At 32.9% G+C, this 21467-nt stretch overlaps 2 protein-coding genes across 2 annotated transcripts; both read left to right on the top strand.

Moving 5' to 3' along the window:
- The first annotated feature begins 5775 nt into the window (after nt 1-5775).
- LOC107899152 (receptor-like protein 44) lies at nt 5776-7465 on the top strand. The gene is made up of 2 exons (XM_041081826.1): nt 5776-6990; nt 7231-7465. Exon 1 carries the CDS (start codon nt 6123-6125, stop codon nt 6927-6929), a length of 807 nt encoding a protein of 268 aa, XP_040937760.1. The 5' UTR covers nt 5776-6122; the 3' UTR covers nt 6930-6990; nt 7231-7465.
- A 4124-nt stretch (nt 7466-11589) lies between these two features.
- LOC107899164 (DEAD-box ATP-dependent RNA helicase 16) lies at nt 11590-20036 on the top strand. The gene is made up of 15 exons (XM_016824795.2): nt 11590-15086; nt 15183-15344; nt 15522-15611; nt 15701-15829; nt 16129-16229; nt 16491-16602; nt 16791-16922; nt 17780-17845; nt 18055-18234; nt 18461-18556; nt 18889-19023; nt 19172-19254; nt 19361-19398; nt 19494-19708; nt 19798-20036. The coding sequence occupies exons 1-15, from the start codon at nt 14868-14870 to the stop codon at nt 19885-19887; spliced, it is 1848 nt and encodes a 615-aa protein (XP_016680284.1). The 5' UTR covers nt 11590-14867; the 3' UTR covers nt 19888-20036.
- The last annotated feature ends 1431 nt before the right edge of the window (nt 20037-21467 follow it).

The raw sequence follows: 21467 nt of genomic DNA, 5'->3' as shown, positions 1-21467 counted from the left end.
CCACGAAGAGAGGGAAAGATATTCTTTGGATGGGCCGAATTTACAAAGAGTTGAGATGAAGGACGCATGAAAGAGAGCGCCTCCTGATTAAATCTTTATTTGAACGAGTGGTAAGATTAAATTCGATAAAATTAAAAATAATATAAGTAAATTATTAAAATAATTATTTTTATTTTTTTCAGATTACATTTTAGTTATTTATGTTTAAAATTTTACGTTTTAGTCACTTACGTTAACGTGTTGTGATATTTTAGTCACTGATCCGTTAATTGTTATTAACGGTGTAATGGTAAGCTTATTTGGCACGTTAAATCATCATTTCAAATAAAAATTTTAAATTAAATTATACAATTGATCCCCATATTTTTTCGTTTTAAGCAATTTTTTTTCTTTTATGTTCTTTTAAATTTCCCTTTTTTTCTTTAATTTTCATTCTCTTCTACTTCTCCCTTTATTTTCCTCCCTTCTCCGTTTCTTTTAAAGTAAAAGAAAAAAATTATCTTGATCAAAATGAAAAAAATATAGGGACTAATTGTATAATTTAACCTAAAATTTTTGTTTGAAATGATGATTTAATATGCCACGTCAACTTACTGTTACACCTTTAATGGCAATTAACACTCAGTGACTAAAATGTGACTATAACGTAAGTGATTAAAACATAACATTTCAAATATAAGTGACTAAAATATCGGAGAGAAACAAAAGTGACTATTTTAGTAGTTTACTCAAATAATAATAACGGTTAAATTAATTATTGTAATGGTGGGCTGGTGAAGTCAAAATTGAAAATAGGAATTAAAAAGATTAAATTGAGATATATGTATATATAATAAATTATTAAATAATTATTTAAATTGATAATAAAATATGAAATAAATTTTTATTTTTATTTATAAGTCAAAATTGAAAATAGGAATTAAAGAGATTAAATTGAGATATATGTATATATAATAAATATTAAATAATTATTTAAATTGATAATAAAACATGAAATAAATTTCTATTTTTATTTATTTAGTTAAATTATAATTGAAAACACATTTATATTAAAAATTAAATGTATAAAAACAATATATTATATTTAGAAAATATTAAATAATAATTAAATCCATTATACATTAAAATATATTAGATATCCTATCACATGCATATGCATGCGGAAACCACAGATTTAGAACATATATATGTGTTTACAAATAACATATAATAAATAATGAAACGTGTGGTTTGAAGTTAACTAATCATATAACACATAAAATATGTGTTATAACAACCTGGTTTTTATTGGTGTTAGAAAATACGGATTCAAGATCCTGTTTCTGTAAACCGAGTCCATAAATATTAAATTATGATATTTAAGGAGTTAAAATATAAATAAATTGAAATTTGGTTAAGTAATGTAGTCGAAATTGTGTTTAATTGAGTCCCATTGACTAAATTATAAAAATGCAATTGCTATAAATTTTTAATTGGCTAAAAGTTTAGGGATCTAAATTGCAATTAACCAAAGGTCCAAAATAGTAAATAAACTAATTTTTGATAGTGGATAGTGGATGATGATGGTAATTAGCATTAGCATTAGTTAATTATAATTGAAGTAAGTTAAACCATGATTTAAACTAATTAATTAGGATTAAATTAAACTAACTAAACTATAAAAGCCAAAGTTAGTGGAAAGAAAGATGAATTCATCTTCTTCTTCCACTGGTTGTGCATACTTGAAGAAGAAAACTCCATTGTAGGAGCTTAAAACAATCGGCCAACAATTAGGTAATGCAATTAAATCTTTTGATTGTAATTTTTATAGATTTGAGGTCATAGGAGCTTGATTTAGCTAGCTCATGTATCAATTTTTGAAACTATTAAAGTTTTAAAAAGTTTCCATTGTTGATAATTGAATGATTTAGGTGTTAAATTGATAGAAATTAAGCTTGGTTTAAGAAAAATGACTTAATTGTAAAGTCTAATTGCAAGTTTCATACATTAGAGATCAATTTGAATAAAATGTAAAACTATCATGAAATTTTGGTAAGAATAGAAAATAAAAGGTCTCTAATGAATATATGTAAAATCAGATTTTAATCCGAAGGTCTAAATCGAAAGTTTATGTTTGTCCCAGGTTTAGGGACTAAATTGAATAAATTGTATAACATGTGTGACTTTCTTATTGATTGTGATTTGAGTTGGAATTTGATATTGTGTATTGTAGGATTATTATTCGTAGCTAAAGACAGCGCATGATCATCGAAAGGGAAAGGAAAGGCAATAGCCGACGACGAGCAACTTAAATCTTCTGTTTGTATTTCTATGATTTGAATCACTAAATTGTTGCATATTTATACTATTTTGCATAATATTGTATTGAGGTAAGATGAAATTAATTATTTGAATTGAATTGTTAGAATTAAGATTGGTTATCAGAATAAATAACTAAATTGAATAAAATGAAAGATAGTGTAATTTGGTGAAACTATGAAATTGACTTTGAATTTGGCTGGAATATATTATGTTATGTGATAAATTGATTATTTGGATTCTAAATTGGAGATGATGAAATGTAAATTGTGTTATATAATGAATTGAATAATTAATTATCCTATTAACTATTTGAGTAGAGTCGGATATAGTTGGCATGTCATAGGATAAATTGAGTACAAGTTACTTTAGTTATATGTCGATGAGCGTTGAGCACATTTTCCTTCAGAAGTTTCAATGAGTGCAAAGCACAACTTTTATTTCGATTATACCGATGAACGCTAGGCACAATCTATCTACTTTGGATGTTTCGATGAGGCATCGGGTGCCAAATTGATGTGTTTGTTTGAGTCCGAGTCATATTTATAGGAAATATAAATTGCAAAATAGTTAATTGACATTTGAAAATGATATCGACATTATGAAATTATATTACAAGTACACATTTGCAATATATAATAATCGATAGCATGTGAAAGATCATGCAAATTGGTTGAACGAGCCTGAGGGCTAATACAGAATGATGATGGTAGATTTGATTTCAATTCAAGAATGATATACGAACTTGATTGAATGTAATAGAGTGAAAAATAATATGACTATTAAGTACATTGGTAAGATATGTTAATTAGTTGTTAATTGAGGTAGTATGTTTAGTTGGTTCTTTTGGCATAAACAATGTATCTTGTAGCATATGTATAGTGTTATATGTATTGAAGAATGACATGAGTTGTATGTGAATTAGTTGGTATTGAATTGGAAATTGATTGTATGCTTTTGATTTGAAATTTGTATTAAATTGATTTGAATAATGAAAATGTCACTGAGCTTTATTGCTTAGCGTACGATTTTGTTTTCCATGCGCAAGTTAGGTTTGTGACGAGGTATCGAGCATCAACTTCAGCATCCAAACAAAGATCCAAACTCAACAATGTTTGTATAGTTTCTTTTGTTGGTTATACGACATGTACCTATGTTGAGTCAAAATTAGTATTTTGATTTGATTATATGCTAAATACATGGAATTCGAAATGTCATAACCTACAATTAGGCAAGTTTTGTGGTACGATAATAGCCTAATTGGTTTTGTGTTGATATACATATGTTTATGAGTTCCAACTAGTTAAATGAATGACTTAAATGAATTGATTGTGTATTCAAATGAAATTATTGAAATGGATGTTAGCATGTATCTATAATTGGTACTTTAGACATAAATGAACTCACTAGGTGTATAGATTTGGTGGAAAATTTTATATGTAAGTAAATTTGAAAGGTTTTAAGTGTTTACAAACAGGTGCCAAAACTTATCCATTTGAAAACAGTATGTCACGTCGCGACGTCGAACGGTGGTTATCGCAACGAGATCAGGCCACCATGCCACGACGCGACATCGAGCATGGGTCGTTGAGATAAGACCTAGACAGTATGTTGCGTTGAGATGAGAAAGCTCTTAACGTCATAACATCGGCTTGAAATTTTGTAAACATTATAATTTGGTCCTATTTCGATCTCGGGTTAGTATTGAGCTTTCGTAAGCTCATATAAGACCTAAAAATAAATAAGAATAAATTTATATACCTCTTTAACTTATATTGAGATGTTTATGTTATAAATTGAACCGTGATTTGATTGTTGTTGCTCTGGCAACGAATATGACACATTGTAACTCGAACTTGGCAACTGGGTCGGGTATGGGGTGTTACATGTACAATTTCAAAATTAAAAAAAAAGATTAAATTGTGAGTAAAATAAAATTTAAATACATAAATATATCAGATTAACAATACTAAATACACTACAAGTATTTATCATCATGTTGTCATCAATGGTAAGTTAGCATTGAATTGACTTGTGATACTAACTTAATAATAACATTATTAATACAACTGTTGGAGATAATAAATTATGTATATTAAAATAAAAAAAAATTATAAAATACATTAAAATGAAACATTAGTTGAGTGGTACATTTAAAATTTTACCAATTGAGTTTAAATCTTACTGTATGCAATTTTTTGATTAGCTTTTGTTAATATGAAAAGATTAAAGTATATTCAAATAATATAATTTTTTAATTACAAAAAGATATTTTTCGTATTTTTTGTAGTAGAAAATTAAATAATAGTATAAATAATAAATTAAAGGGTAAAATGAAAATTTTGATCTCTATTGAAGGTACAGCCTATGTACTGGACGTCTGCTGAAAAATAACTCAGTGTAGTTGAAAAGTAAACGAGAGGCTTATCCAAATAATCTTTCAGTCAAATTACTTTCAGTTGGATATTATTATTATTATTATTTGCCTAAAGATTGCGACTCATAGGAGCTGGGATGCATCCCTAAGGCTTTGAGTTGAGGCCTCAATTTACAGCAGAAAAAGCAGAAGAAAAAGGAAGGGTGATTGGGGGATATTTCATTTTCATGGTAAGGAAAAACCCCATTTTTGAGAGAATGCAAGAATGGAATGGAACCCCAAAAAATGTGATGGCTTATAGGCATTCACTTCAGCCAACCAAACCCCACACTCCTTCCCCCTACCCTGGGTTCCAGCCTTTATTTTAATTGAATTGTCGCATCTCACTAGGTTTTCTAACCATCTACTGAGTCCCTACAATATTTTTAATGAATTAATTTGAAAATGGTTAGAAATGAATGTGTGAGTGACATTAGTCACTAAGTGATGTCTGAATCTAATGCTTCTTCCCTTTTTATTTTTTGGGGTCAAAACTTGCATTTAATATTGTAAGGTATTCTTTAAAGGCAAAAGTAGTTTCAATAAATTATGTAACTGAACAATCAAAGAATTTAATATTAGTAAAGAAATAAATAAAAAGTATTAACAAAACCATTAATCGATAATAAGATAATTAATATAATCAATAGTAAAAAAAAATTATAATTTTGGAGAAATTGAAATTATTAATTTTATATTAAAGAAAAAGAAATAGTACATAGATTTCAATCAAATTAAAACATGAAAAATGAGAATTGACCAAAAGGGAGTAAATGGCAAATGGAAAAGCAAGCAAACAAATAAATAAAATATGTAAGTCTTCCATTTGGAAGAGATGATACTTCACCCTTAATTCTCTTACTCCGTTTATATGATATAATTAGTAAGCTGAAAATTTATTACAGTTGATTCAACATCTGATGGGTCACAGTTTCCCATCATAAGGAAAAGAAAATATAGCATTAATGGTGGAACACATAGGCTAAAAGCTTCTAGTTCCATCATTGTTTGTCATGGACTAATATTCCTTCAATTCAACGTTTCTAAGTTTCAATCAATCCTTCCACGACACAACTACAAGACAATCACAATTGCCCCTCCCATGACCCATCTCCCAACAAAAGTTAAATGACCAAATCCTCTACTTCTATTCCCTTTCTTTCACCTTTTTCCCCTTTCTAATCCGTTTTGTCACTATCCTAAGCCCTCAGTTGTGCAGCTCTCAGCCCCCACCTTCTCTTGTCTCTCTCTCGCTTTGGCCTCAATTTCATCCAACAGTATTCGGTCTCTTTCCCTCTGTCTCCTTTGTTGCTACCTTGTACCACTGCAACCCAAGGAGGATTGACCTGTCTTTTTTCCACTTTACATTTCCTTGCATCTGCTGACCAAGTTTTTGGGGTTTTGTTCCATGGATATGCTAATTATTCTCTTCCTGCTAACCTCCGCCGCTCTTCCATTGGCTTCACCAGATCCAAACGACGAGGCTTGTTTAACCCACGTTAGCCAAACTTTGAAAGACCCTTTGAAGAACCTGCAAAACTGGACCAAACCCAACTTCGCTAACCCTTGCAACGGTTTCACTTCTTATCTCCCTGGTGCCACTTGCAACAATGGTCGAATCTACAAGCTTTCCCTTACAAACCTCTCTCTCCAAGGCTCTATCTCACCTTTCCTTTCCAACTGCACTAATCTTCAGTCACTTGACTTGTCTTCAAATTCCATCTCAGGCCCCATCCCCCAAGAATTGCAGTATTTACTCAACCTGGCAGTGCTGAACCTTTCATCGAACCAACTCGAAGGCGTGATCCCTCCGCAGATTACCTTATGTGCTTATTTAAACGTCATTGATCTTCACGACAATTTACTCACCGGTCAGATTCCTCAACAATTAGGCTTTCTATCACGGTTGTCAGCTTTTGATGTTTCTTACAACAAGCTTTCGGGGCCAATACCAGCCTCTTTAGGGAACAGAAGTGGGAACCAGCCGAGTTTCAATGTCACTTCTTTTGAAGGCAATAAGGATCTTTATGGATACCCTTTACCACCCATGAAAAGCAAAGGGTTGTCAGTTTTGGCCATTGTTGGGATCGGGTTAGGAAGTGGGCTTGCTAGTTTGGTGCTTAGTTTTACAGGAGTTTGTATCTGGTTGAAGATTAGAGATGAAAAGATGGCTGCCGAAGAAGGGAAGATGAGTCACCCTATGCCTGATTATTAAAAGCTTGAATCTAAGATTAATTACTGATCTAAAATTGGGGGGGGGAGACTGAAAATTCCAGGTATGCTTTTAATTAAATCCTTTTCTTTCTTCTCAATTTTTAAGTGAGGCTTGGGTTTAATCTTTAATTTCCTAAAGGAGTTGCCTTTTCTGGGTTTTTATGATCTTTTTTGTGTTTAACGATTTTAGGATTCTCTATAGCATTTATTTTCAAGAATGTATAAATTTGTGAGTAAATATGAAGTAATTATAAGATTTAAAGTGGATCCAATCTTAACACTGGTTTTTTGCTACTTGGTAGACACTTCCCCTGCTGGTTTCTGCTTAATTTTGGGAAATGGAATTCAATGTTGAAGTCTAAAATCTATGGGCGCAACAAAAAGGAGAAACCATACATTTATTGCGTTTTATTATTGACCTTGATGATTAACATTTTAATTTTTAAATTTTGGAAAAGTGATCCGAAACCATTTTACAGTGACCCTGAATAACATGCTCAGGTGAATTCTAATGAAAATTTAGGGTTGTTTTATTCATTCATTTCTTTATCTCATCTTTGCTTCTTCATTTGATTTTTACTCCAACAATTCATTTATCTACTTTTCTCACCTAAAATCCACTTGTCTTTTGTGTCTAAGGTGACATCTTTATTTAAAATCCTCCATCATTTATTAATAAATTTATTGGTCGATTATTGATTGCAATGATTTGTTTAATTAATTTATTTTATTAATTGATTTGATTAATTGATTTTATTAATTATTTATCTAAAAGTGTTTGACTAAAACTTAGTTGATATCTGTAAAATGACAAATAAATGCATGCAATATTTTATTCTTAAATATTTATTATTAAAATAAAACACAATTACCAAAGAATTAAAACACCCATTATAGGAATTAATTAGTAAATACTTTTGAAATTTTAAATAAACAAATTTCTTAATAACTTTATGGAAATTGATAAATATTAATAGTGTACCGATATTATTGTAAACTATATTCTTAGTGATAATTGTGTCATGTTCTTAGCATGTAAATTGGTGATAATTATATCACTTTCTGAATAAATTTGTCAAGTAGCATATTTCAATTAATATAAAGTTACATAAGAAATCATTTTACGCAAGTAACTTGAAAGTAAATTAAAAGTATATAAATATTCAAAAAATAGATAAAAACAAATATTTAAGAAACATGACATTATTGTCTAGTGCCAACAAACTAGTAGTGATGTCATCGATTTACAAGGGCAAAAAAATTCGACAAATAAAGGCCAGAGAAAAAGTACAACAATTTAAAATGATAGAAATAACTAATCTTACCGGATGAAATCATCTTGCAAATGAATTTTCATAGTTAGATTATTGTAGATTCACGATAGATGGTTTTTTTTTTTAAGATTTATTTTGGACTTTGAAGCTAAAAGTGAAAATGGAAGAATGGAGGTTATTGACATATTGACACCCTTATTAGGTTTTGGAGCATGTGGCAAATGGAATAACTTTTTAGTAAGTATGGTTGATATATCGTTGCACATATCTTATTCATAATCAGTTGTGAAAAAAGTTGTCTATCCTTGCGTTTTTTGTTTTGGAGGTTTTAGCTCAACAAACATTTATAAACCTCTATCACCAAATATTACAATTAGAGGATTTGACTACCCAATCCTCCATTTATGCCTAAATCAACTAAAAAATACCCAAAACTTTGTTTACCAAACACCTTAATTTAAAAAAATTAAAAAAAGAATTGGTAAGTGGAAATTTTGAGATGGATTCAAATTTTATTTTCATTAGAGTTAAAAAAGAGAGATAAATATCAAATTTATAGGTTCAATGTGTAATTTATTACATGAATTTTGATTTAGAGTAATTATATATATGAAGTTTGAATTGTGGTTCATATGTATATATAAAACTTTGATTTTAATTGAATTGTGCACATTTAAATAAATGCATACATACATTTATTTTCATATTGAGTTAATATAATTATTTGTATATGTAATATATCAATATAAAATTATGCAATCAAATCAAAATTTTATATTTAAAATCAAACAAAATCTAAATTTATATATGATATAACATATTGAATCAAAATTTGTGTATAATTTTTATATTTATCCTAAATTTAAAATGTTTAATTAAAATTAAATGATTTATTTATCATTTTAACATCCACTTTTAAAACAGTAATTAAGTCCTCTATTTGGCTTCTTAATTATAAAAGTTGAAATTTAGTTAATGCAATTTCCTTTGTTAATTTACAAGATTTCAAAAGTTGACTTTTTTTTTAGAAATAAAAATAAAATTTTATTAATAAAAACATGTTTGGTAACTTTTTTTTAATAGAAACATGAGAAATAAAATAAAATATTTTGATTTTTATTAATTCGAATCGAGACAGCAAATTTAATATTTGACAAACTATTAAAAAATAATTTTTTTAGGTTTATATGAATTTAAACTAAGGCCAATTTCTTTATAATTAAAAATACTTATTTTCATCATTTTTCACTTTTACATATAACATTTTTAATGGAAAAAATGAAAACAATTTTTTTATTATTTTTAATTTTTATATATTTTTATTTTCCAAAAGTTATTTTTAATTGCGGGGCTTTCTTTGGATGATGAAGAAGACGAAATTATTCAATTGGAGAGGGAGGAGATAAATCAAGAGATCTCTTATGTGAATTGTTTAGTGGGAGTATTTCTTACTTCTAGTGTTGTTCATTTTCAAGCAATGCGTTTGACGTTGGCAAGTGTTTGGCATCCAATAGGGAGTGTTTCAATCTCTGATCTAGGAGGGAAAGAGACTTATTTCATTTTTATTATGAAGTGGATGTAGAGCGAGTAATAAAGAACAGGCCATGGAATTTCAATTCTCATCTACTAATTCTTAATTGATTGAAACAAGGCGAGGATCCTTTAAGTGTTAAGTTGCATTGGGTGGATTTTTGGATATTAATACATGATCTCCCTCTTGGCTTTATGACAGATGCTGTGGCTCATCAGCTGGGAAATTTCATAGGAATTCATTGAGTATGATTCTGCTGCTGTTCAATTGAGATATAAGCGCTTTATGAGAGTCAGGGTGAAAGTGGATGTTAGGAAGCCTCTCAAAAGAAAAAAAGAGGATTGCGCTTAAAAATGGAGAATCCGTTTATGTTCGTTTTAAGTATGAAAAGCTGACTTTATTTTTTTTATGTGATAAATTAGGACATGAAGAGAGTTTTTGTCCGTTGAGAGTTATCCAGCCACAGTCAGAACAGGTTTTTAAGTGGGATATTCCTTTACGCGCTCAATCAAGGAAGAACCAGTCATGAAAGAGTAAATGGCTTGTGGAAGACGAAGGAGACAATTTTTCTAATTTTGGTAACACAAGATCAATAGGGGAAAGAAGGAAAGTGGAGATTCTAACATCAAATCTAATAATTAAAGGCGTTAATTGGGGGATTAGTCAAAAAGATTCTATTTCTGCTTCTGTGAAAGACAAAGGAAAGGCTATTGTTAATATAGGCCCAATAAAACTTGGGGCTATGATCCAAAGCAATGACGAGTTTGATGAGGAGATGGTAGCCTATGAAGAAGTTAATAGTCCAATAATGCACAGTGATGGACTCAAAAGACCCTGAATTCACCATATTTTTTCATGAGTTTCTGATTCTGATTCGAATGAAACTCTTGTTACTTCTTTGCAAGTACACAATAAGTCAAGATCGGCAGGCCTTACTAAACAGGCCAGCCGGGAGCAATGAAGCTCCTAATCTAGAATGTTCGAGGCTTGGGGAGGCCCCGAACTGTCAATCGTCTCCGGCATAGGCTGAGAGATATAAGTCCCACGGTGGTGCTTTTAATTGAGACAAAACTTCAAGGTTATTAGATGGAGAAGGTCAGACATAAGTGCGGCTTTTTTAATGGAATTGATGTCGATTTAAATGGTAGAAGTGGGGGTTTATCGTTAGGCTGGAATAATGATTGCAAAATCTCCTTCACTCTTTTTCAAGTAGGCACATTGATGTTATGATTGATGAGGACTCAAAGGGGAAAACTTAGAAATGTACGGGGTTTTACGGAGCACCAGAGGAAAATTTGCGAGAAACATCTTAGAATTTGCTACGTACTTTGAATGATTCCCCACAGATTCTTTGGGTTGTTATTGGAGATTTCAATGAAATTGTATATTCATTTGAGAAGAAAGGGGGGCGACCAAGGAGAGAAAGACAAATGTGTAGATTTTGGGAAGTTATGAATGACTGTTCTCTCACTGATATTGGTTTCAATGGTCAGTGGTTTACTTGGAAAAAATGATGCACAAGAATTAATAATATTCGGGAATGCCTTGATAGAGGTATTGCAAATCATCCTTGATGGGATTTATTTTCTAATTTTAAATTAAGTCATCTGTCTCATGCATTTTTAGACCGTTGCCCTCTGTTGTTTAATTCAAATTTTAGGAATCAACATTCGAAGCAGTGGCAGTTTAGATTTGAAGCTCCGTGGTTGCTGGAGGACTTGAGTAAATTGGGGATGTGAAGAATTTGGGCTGAGAGTGTGAGGACTGTTTCAAATAAGATAAAGGCTATGGGTATGGGCCTTGAGGAATGGTTCAGAGGAATTAAAAAAAAGAAGTCTATCACGAAAAAATAGTTGGAAAAATAGTTGCTTCAACTAAATGAAGAAGTCCCTACGGATGAGATTTTGGTGGAAATTGTAGAGACCAAGCTGTAGGTTAATATGGAGGCAGATAGGGAGGAGCTTTATTAGGAACAGAGAGATAGAGTGAATTGGCTGAAAAATAGGGATAGGAATACCCATTTTTTCCACCAATCGGCAACGAATCGACATAGGAGGAATAATGTGAAAGAGTTAGTGGATGGCGAGGGTAATACCCATGCGAGCTATGCTGCTTTATTACGGCCGTCCACTGATTATTCTACTTCTCTTTTTATAGCGAAAAGTGTTGGAGGTCCAAGCTTAATTTTGGAAGGTGTTGAAGCCATGTATTTCTCAGCAGATGAACGTGGACCTTGAGAAGAATTTTACATATGAAGAGGTGTGTTCGGATTTTAAAGCCATGAGCCTGCTAAAAGCTTTTAGCGAAGATGGGATAGGGGTGATTTTCTACCAAAGGTTTTGGCATATCATGGGCAAAGATGTGGTTGATTTCTTTATTGAGACGTTGTAGGGTTTGCATAATATGGATGAAATTAACAACATAAGACTTGTTTTAATTCCCAATGTCAGTTCTCCTTGGTGCATGACTCAATTTAGACCTACTAGTCTTTGTAATATTTTATATAAAATTATTTCAAAGATGCTGGTGAATAGGTTTCAAAAGATTCTCCATTTGTATATTGATGAAGCACAAAGTGCTTTTGTCCCGTGAAGACTCATTACGGATAATATCATAGCTGCATATGAAACTTTACATTCTATGAAGAGAAAACAAATAGGGAGAAAGGGGTCATTTGTTTTAAAACTTGATACGAGTAAAACTTATAATCGGATTAAATGGAATTTTATGCATGTTATGCTTCGAAGGATGGGTTTTCGGATAGGTGGATTGAGAAAGTTAAAATTTGTGTGACATCGGTCTCGTATTTTGTGGTTATGAATGGGGAGGTGGGGGATTCATATTTCCCGTCTCGAGGCATTCACTAAGGGGACCCTATTAGTCCTTATTTATTCCTTATATGTGGTGAAGGCTTGTCGACTTTTCTTAGAATGGCTACTACAAGGGGAGTTCTTAATGGCTTTCGGGTTAGTAGGCAAGCACCATGAATCACCCATTTATTTTTTACAGATGATAGCCTTACTTTTGGAATGCGTCTGTCAATGAAGCAATGGTTATCAAAGATATTTTAGAGGTTTATGCCAACTGTTCTGGCCAAGAAGTCAACTTCGACAAGTCAGGGATCTTTTTCAGTTCCAATGTCGATCAGTTTAACAAAGAGGAGGTTTGTAGGGTTTGGGGGGTTAATCGGAATCTAAATATGGATAAATACCTTGGTCTCTCTTCAATGGTGGGGCATAACAAATAGAGAGCTTTTAAGGAACTTAAAGAAACGCTAATTAAAAGAGTCTCAAGTTGGACCTCGAGATTACTTTCTATAGGAGGGCGGGAGGTGCTTATCAGAGCTGTGCTCCAGGCTATTCCACTGTATGCTATGAATTGTTTTTTGTTACCGTCAGTCGTTTGTAGAGATTTGGAAACGGTCATGGCTCGATTTTGGTGGCAAAAGAAAGCAGGAAAAAAAAGGGCTTCATTGGTGTTCGTGGAAGGAACTGTCTGTACCAAAAGAGGAGGGTGGGATGGGGTTCTGAGATTTGGCCAAGTTCAATATCGCACTTCTTGCTAAGTAGGGTTGGTGGCTTATGGAAAACCCGAGTTCTTTACTTGCGCGTTTGCTTAAGGCAAAGTACTATAAGGGAGCTAATTTTTTGGAAGCCTCTTTAGGAGTGAATCCATCATTTGTTTGGAAAAGTATCTGGTGTGCGAAAGGCCTGTTAGGTTCTGGTTTGAAGTGGAGAATCGGGTCTGGAACATCAGTGTCAATATGGAAAGACTATTGGTTGCCGGGGAAAGATCAACGCTTTATTTCTATTAAAAGGGTGGCAGGTTTGGATTGAGTGGCTAATTTAATTCTGAAGGAACCTAATCGTTGGAATAGAGATATTATTTATTCAACATTTTTGGTAGAAGAAGCTGACTAGATTATGAGTTTACCTATTCCTACTACTGATCAATCTGATAAAGTAGTTTGGTTTAGCTAGAATTCTGGTATCTATTCTGTGAAGAGTGATTATAAAATGTTACTGGAGAACTCTAATGTGAGCATCAATGAGCAAAAAATGTTTAAGCAGATATGAAGTTTAGAGTGTCCTTCAAAAATTCACATTTCAATTTGGAAATTTGTGCAAAACTATGTGCCTTCTTTTCAGAACTTACATTTTTAGGAGGTTGATTTCTGATAACAGTTGTCCGCGTTGTTACCAATAGTGTAAATCTTCTACTCATGCTGTTTGGGATTGTTTCATGCTATTCGAGATTGTTTATTTGCTGCGCAAGTTTGGTCCAAGTTAGACGTCCAGTGGCCGAGTTTAATGGAAAATTTAAATTTTAATGAGTGGTTGAGTTAGCTATTGGAGAATTCTGATAGGAACAGAAAAATGGGTAATTGCCGTTACAATTTGGGCGCTCTGGTTCTCTCGAAATAAACTTGTACATGAAAGAAGGATGCAAAGTTTGGAGGAAATTCTATTTTTGCCGATTCCAGTTTATTGTGAGAGAAGGGAACGGAGCAGCGCATGCAATTGCTATTAAGGGTATGCGAACTGAAGGAGATTCGTTCTGAGTGGAAGATGCGCCTTTAAAAGCTTTGGAAGTGGCCAATTCTGATCATCGGAGTAGTCGACCTCCATATCCCATTTTCTAATTATTGATGGAGTTGAGAAATACAGATATACGGTGGCCCATCTCAACTATTTTTTTTTCCGGATGATTCATTGTCAGCTTTGGAAGATTTTTGCCGTTTATTTTTTTGGGTTTGTTTGACACACACAGTGCCTGAAGCTTTGCTAGATGGAGAAGATGATGTTTTGTTGGTTTTCATTTTAATTATTTTCTGTTCTCTCGTTCTTCTCTCCCCGTTTAGTTTTTTGTTTTGCTTTGGTTTGTAAGATATTTGGTGGAAAAATTTAAAATTTATATAAATTAATCCATCTTATTTATAAATTTATTGTGTTCGGGTGTTTGTATGAGGTGGATCCTGATTTCATAACCCGCTCCACTTTTGACCCACCTTCACAAATCATCACCAATTTACCATCCACTTCTAAAACCTCAATACCTCTAATATCTCTCTCTTCCCGCTTTTTCTCCAAAACCCTAATTTCTCGTTGTCGAAGCTAAAACCTCCCTTAAAAAAATGGCTAAAAAGAACAAGCAGAAGCCTCCGCAAGACCCCAAACCTAGCCAGGAGGAAGAAAAGAAACAAGTAGAGCGCAAGGAAGAGGAAGTAGAAGATGAAGAAGAAGAGAAAAGCTTCGAAGACTTGGGCCTCGACCATCGATTACTCCGAGCTCTTATCAAGAAAGACGTTGGCAAGCCTTTTCCGATTCAACGTGTTGCAATCCCTCTCATTCTAGTAAGTTCATATCATGTTCAAATAGTTGCTTAATTTTAGTTATTTTTCGTTGATAGATGTTTAATTGCTTTCGGTACGGCGAACTCGTGTTATTAGCAAGGCAAAGACGTGGTAGCTCAAGCTAGAACAGGCACTGGCAAAACCTTTGCATATCTTCTTCCGTTACTTCAGAAGCTGTTTCCATCGGATTCCGGTTCAAAATCCCGGCTTGCTCCAGGCGGTTTCATCCTCGTGCCCTCGCGTGAATTATGTCAACAGGCATGATATATATTTTTTAAACTCCTTTGGTTAGTTAAATGCATTTGAAAAGGAAATAGCTTTTTGTAGTAGAATTGGAAATTTTCAATTTATGTTTCGTGAATAACAAGTAGGTAGTAGTTTGGGTATTATAATTTGATTAACTTTTAGGTATTCTCGTGTATAATTGGTTTTCAGGTCTACAAAGAGGCCCTATCATTGGTTGAACTATGTAGAGTTCAATTGAAAATTGTGCAGTTAACCGGTGGAATGCCAGCTTCTGATTTGGTTGGTTTGATTATAGATGTATCATTCTTATGCTTTAGCACTGAATCACCTTTACTAATTTTTTTTTCCTTATATTGTTAAACTTGCAGCAAGCTGCATTGGCAGGGCCTCCCGATATTTTGGTAACCACGCCAAAGTGCATAAGGGATTGCTTGGCTGCTGGATTACTTCAGCTTGCTTCTATCAGTGAATCACTCGAAATTCTAGTCCTTGATGAGGTAAGGGTTTGAGTAAAATGTAGAGCGACTTTCTAAAGTTAGTTCTGTTCATGCAGCTATGTTTATCATAAGTGAAGTTATGATTTGAGCAAGTATGTACTCATATGATTTGCAAGCCACACTTCAAACATGTCATACTGTTATCAGGAATGGAACTGTATACCTTAAATGCTTGCTCTTTTCTAACGTAGTTAGTATATGTCGAGTAAATCTGTAACCTATATTGCATTTGCTGTTTCTTTGCACTTTCTATTAATGAAACATGCAAGGAGGTCATTGATGGATATTTGTTTTTACAGGCTGATCTTTTGTTGCAATTTGGCTTTGGAGATGATCTTAAAGCTCTTACTCCTGCCATTCCTAGAAGTTGTCAATGCCTTCTAATGTCTGCTACCTCAAGGTGTGTTATTTGTGTAAGCTTTGTATTCTTTGTAAACCAGGTTATAATGTTTGTGTTAATCGTTTTCACTGTTCTTTAGAGCCCATTGATTTATTTCATCAGATCCATCCTTCTAATTGTATTTTGTTTTGATGATTAAATGATTGTCAGCCACTGCATGTATACGATGTAAACCTGCATTTTAAATTTCCTAATTTTCTTTTTCCATTAAGATTGGCAATACCTGCTGATCAATCTATTTTTGCATTTGGTATTTGGCAGCCCTGATGTTGACCAACTAAAAAAGCTGATTTTGCACAATCCATTCGTTTTGACGCTGTCAGAAGTAGATGTTAAGGATGAGGTTATCTCAAAAAATGTTCAGCAGTTCTGGGTATGAACCTATAACCACTATTAGGAAACTGTTAAGGCTATTCCATTTAGTTAGTTGGTTTTTCTCTAAATTTGGAACAGTGGTTTACCTAAATTATTCTTCCCTGTTCTTTAATGGATTGCAAAAGTTATTTGTAGTTCAAGCAAAATACTTCCTGATCCTTTACCCCTTTATCCTATGTTTTTCAGATTTCGTGCAGTGCGAGTGATAAGTTACTTTATGTTCTTGCTCTCCTAAAGTTAGAGTTGGTATTGAAGAAGGTTTTGATTTTTACTAACACTATTGGGGCTGGTTTCAGATTGAAACTATTCTTTGAAAAGGTATTCTTTTTGTCATCTTAAACTTAACTATTCAATAATTAGCTTAATTCTTGCATGCTTTCCATTTATGTGTCTATCATAAAATTGAAAGTAATTGCCAACTTGCATAGTTTTAAAGTATGTCAAATGAGCAATGTAGATTTATATCATTCTTGCTGAATGTCAAGACTAAGGTTTTGCTTGGTAGGGTGAAAAAAATTAGAAAGATGAAAAATTAGAGGAGAAAACAGAAATGAACTATATTTTTTCTTCCGAATTAGTGTACTTGGTAGGAAAGATAGAAAAATGAAAAGAAAAAGTCATTTTCTTTCCATACTTTGCTTGGTAAGGTTGAAAAATAGGAGGAAAGAAAATAATAATTTTAAAAAAAAAATGCATAATCTTGTAAATATGCACTCTTATCTCTTTCATTTTCTCTCTTATCATTCCAATTTGGAATGACTTTTTTTATACACTAGATGGAAATATTCGTCTTTCTTATTTTCTTTTCTCTCACTTCTCTTTCTTACCAAGCACACTCAAAACTTATTTTCTTTTCCCTTTTCCCTTTTCCACTCTCTTCTTTCATCCTTTCACTTTTCCATTGAACCAAGCATACCCTAAGTGTGTTGCATCAAACCTCTATCTTAGATTAGTCCTAGTTTTTTTAAGTTTTTACGCATCTCATGGAGATTTCTATGTGTATGACATAATTATTCTATTTTTAAGTACATTATTTTGACTTTATAATATTTGTGTCAAGTTTAGCTACTGATGCTCGAGCACTTTTTAATTTTTGCTGTTCTTCCTAAATGAGAAAACCTGTCCTGTAGTCATTAATTCAGTATACCTATTTCTCATGACGTTTACTGTGGCAGTTTGGAATCAGGTCTGCTATATTGAATGCTGAGTTGCCTCAGAACTCTCGTCTACATATCCTGGAGGTATACTAAATAGTCCTGTTTCAATTAACTTTATTTAGATTTAAAAAGTTGATTTTATATGTATTTTTATTTGTGTTATGCTAGAGTTGAAAAATGAAAATTTTGATGATACCATTTGCAACCTCTGTTGTGATTGTTTGCCTGGCTGTATCTACTAACAATAGTAAGTTTAGTTGCTTATGACCTGTGTTTTTTCTCTCTTTTATCAGGAATTCAATGCTGGGCTTTTTGATTATTTGATTGCAACTGATGACAGCCAAACAAAAGAGAAGGAACAAGTTAATAGGGACAAAGACATGGACTCAAGGAAGTCCAGAAAAGGTGCTAAGCCAAAAATTGACTCTGAGTTTGGTGTTGTGAGGGGAATTGACTTCAAAAATGTCTACACCGTAAGCCCACTTTTTTTAAAGAAAATATTTTAAGCTTTAAACAGTTGTTTTATGGTTAATTGTTACTGTTTTAGGATAGTTTTTTTATCTTCATATTTTGCTTTGTACTATAGTTACTGGCCTTTGCACGCAAGGTGGAGTTTGTCTTCTTTTCTTTTCTTTTCCTTTTTCTTTTTCTTTTCCGAACTTTGATTTTACTGTTATTTCCACATTCCTTCTTGAGCAGGTTATAAATTTTGATATGCCTTCAAGTGCTTCAGGATATGTACATCGTATTGGACGAACTGGAAGAGCATATAGTGCTGGTGCTTCTGTTTCCCTTGTGAGTTTCCTGACTAAATTATAAATAACTTCTGTAGGGGCTGCTATTTTTGCTGAATGACTTATTAATCCTGGTGCATTTTATATGAATTCACTCTGCACTCTGTTTTACCATTTTCAACATCTTTTATTTTGGCATGGAAACAGTTTAATTTTTGGTGTCATGTCACTCAGGCATTGATTAGAGAATGCTAATATTGTCTGTATTTAGGCTAGATGCATCTGATAATGGTGAGCTGGACGTGCTGGATGACGTTTATGATTGTTGCATAATACATTTTATTTCAACTTGTTATTCATAGCTCTTGCCAATTATTCCTTCGTCGTTAACAGGTTTCACCAGATGAGATGGAAATTTTTGAAGAAATTAAATCCTTCTTGGGTGAAGACGACATTTGCACAAATACTATCATGCCATTTTCACTGTTGACCAAGGATGCGGTGGAGTCTTTACGATACAGAGCTGAGGTGATATTATTTGGTTCCTTAAGTGTCCAATGTATCATTCATGGTTTCTTTTATAAAATTGGGGTGGATAGCTTCATTATATAGCAAGTTGTTTCGTGGTTTATAGATTAAGTGCATGTTGCTTATTTTGAGAGGGGGAATCTTGCAGGATGTGGCAAGGAGTGTGACAAGAGTTGCTGTTAGAGAATCACGAGCTCAGGATTTAAGGAATGAAATTCTCAACTCTGAAAAGTGAGTAATTACTGATGGTCAAAGACATCAAAGGTCAACCTGTAATTTAGCCTTGTTGCAGAGTTTAATCTTGCGTTTTCTGAGTTGCGTGCTTCTGTTTGTTTAGGTTGAAGTCTCATTTTGAAGTAAATCCGAGAGATCTAGGTAATGAACGTAGTAGGCTAATGCTTTCATTTATTTCTAATGCACTTGTAAAATCCTGAATCCTGATGTCGGAATATGAACTTGTACTGTACCAGATTTATTGAAACATGACAAGGTACTGAGCAAGGAACCTCCTGCACCTCATCTTCGTGATGTGCCCGACTATCTATTAGACCAAAAGACACGTGATGCCAGCAAAATGGTCAAGCTTACTAGAGCCGCGATGGGAGATAACAAATTCAGTCGTCGCCAGGGAGCCAAGAAAAGATTCAGAAAAAGCAGGGATCCTCTCAAGAGCTTTTCTGCTGAGGTAACCGGTTTTATGTTTATCTGAGAATTCTGTGCATTGCCTACGTTTAGTGATTTAATCTTAACATCATTCCTATTGTTTGGTGTCAGGCACCGAAGAGAGTCGGCAAAGATGGGGTGAAAGGAGAGGGAAAAGGTTTGGATTATACCCATAAATCCAAAAAGCAAAAAGCTGTTTGATTATTCTGTACAACGTCTGCTTATTGCCGCAAGCAAAAATTTTGTTCTTTTCATTTATTCGAAAACTGTTGTTTTTCTTGTTTAAGTTTCGTTTTGTCTGGATTTTTATTACCTGTTTTCAGAAGAGAAGATAAATACGTTTCAATTAATGTAATTGTCTACTACTTTTTTGCCCATTAAGTGAACGTTGACAATATTTAGAAACGAACAAAATAAAGTAATAAATTCACGGTCAACAGAAATTAATCATCTTCGGTATATAAACTGTTAGCACCCGCCCCTTATCATAATTCATGGTAATAATATTTAAACCATAAAATCAAATGAAACAAAATCAAGGGAAGCCCATAAACCATTTCTCATTTTTGATGTGGTTTTGCATCTCTTTCACTATTATAAATATTTGATTTTATTCAAGATTTAGCTTTCAACTATACCTGTTTTTCCATTTTAGTCCTTCAATTTTTTGTCACTGTAGTATTTAAAACTGTTATTTTATTTCGATAAACCCCCCAAAATACTAGAATAGATGACATTATTTATCACATGTCATGTTTTTATTGGTGGCATTGAGCTTTTTGAGTACACTTGGATAAAGTAATTGTTTAAATATTAAAATTGACCCCAAAAAAGATTAGATACCAAAATAAGAAAACTAATATAATTCAAAGGCTAAATTATAAATCGAACCTCAACCTTGGGCATTACATCACTGAGTGTTTACCCCAAAAACTCACATTGTGGATTTGATTCACATGAGCATTCTTGTTTGTGGTGTGTGAGTTGGCAGTGGTTTACTCCTATTAGGGTGTGTAAATTGTAAATACCTTGTTCAGGTTGAGGGTGATTTTTAGGTTAGGCCTTACCAACAATGATGACTCTTGGATTCAAACTTGATCCAAATAGTTGGGAAAAAAGTCTACTTCCACTTCTTCAAATCACTTATTGGTTTCTTATTTTTTAATATACTAAAGTAGAACTCTTACTCTTAAAAAAAATTAGTGAAACTCTTAGATCTTTATCTTGCTTTAAAACTCCAACTCTTAAATCCTTGGTACAACTCTAACTCTAAAACTAACCAAATCAAACCTTCTTTTTATTTTTGCAATTTGGGTTAAGCTTTTCTCATCATCAAAATTCAAAAGCTTACTCAATGCCATTTTTACCTATCAAGAAGTATCTGTAGCCTTTAGGGACATTTTATTTTGCAACGATTATATTGATTCGATAACTTTATGCTTTTAACAATGTTAAAGATTTTGAAATATATGGAATGATCTTTGAAGGTACAAGTGTTCAACAAAAGAAAGAGAGGGAGGAGATGGTAGTGGTGACAAGGGGCCGGTTCACTTGTGACAAGTGGATAGTCGAGGTAATTGAAGAGGAATGAGGAGAAATGAATTAAGGAGAGGAAAAGGAGATTGAGTGCTAAGGTCTATTGCATAGGGTAGCTTAAAAGAGAAAAAGATCTTGTTATCATCGTGCCTTAAGGTATTTATAGGGGAAAGGTCCTCATGCTTGGTGGTGCCACGTCACTGACAGCATGGGTAGTGGCCCGTACGTGTAGTCAGCCAGGTGGC

Source organism: Gossypium hirsutum, chromosome A11, assembly GCF_007990345.1.
Source record: "Gossypium hirsutum isolate 1008001.06 chromosome A11, Gossypium_hirsutum_v2.1, whole genome shotgun sequence".
Taxonomy (NCBI): domain Eukaryota; kingdom Viridiplantae; phylum Streptophyta; class Magnoliopsida; order Malvales; family Malvaceae; genus Gossypium; species Gossypium hirsutum.
Note: the sequence above shows the minus strand (reverse complement) of the source record. Positions and strands in the feature narration are given on the sequence as shown.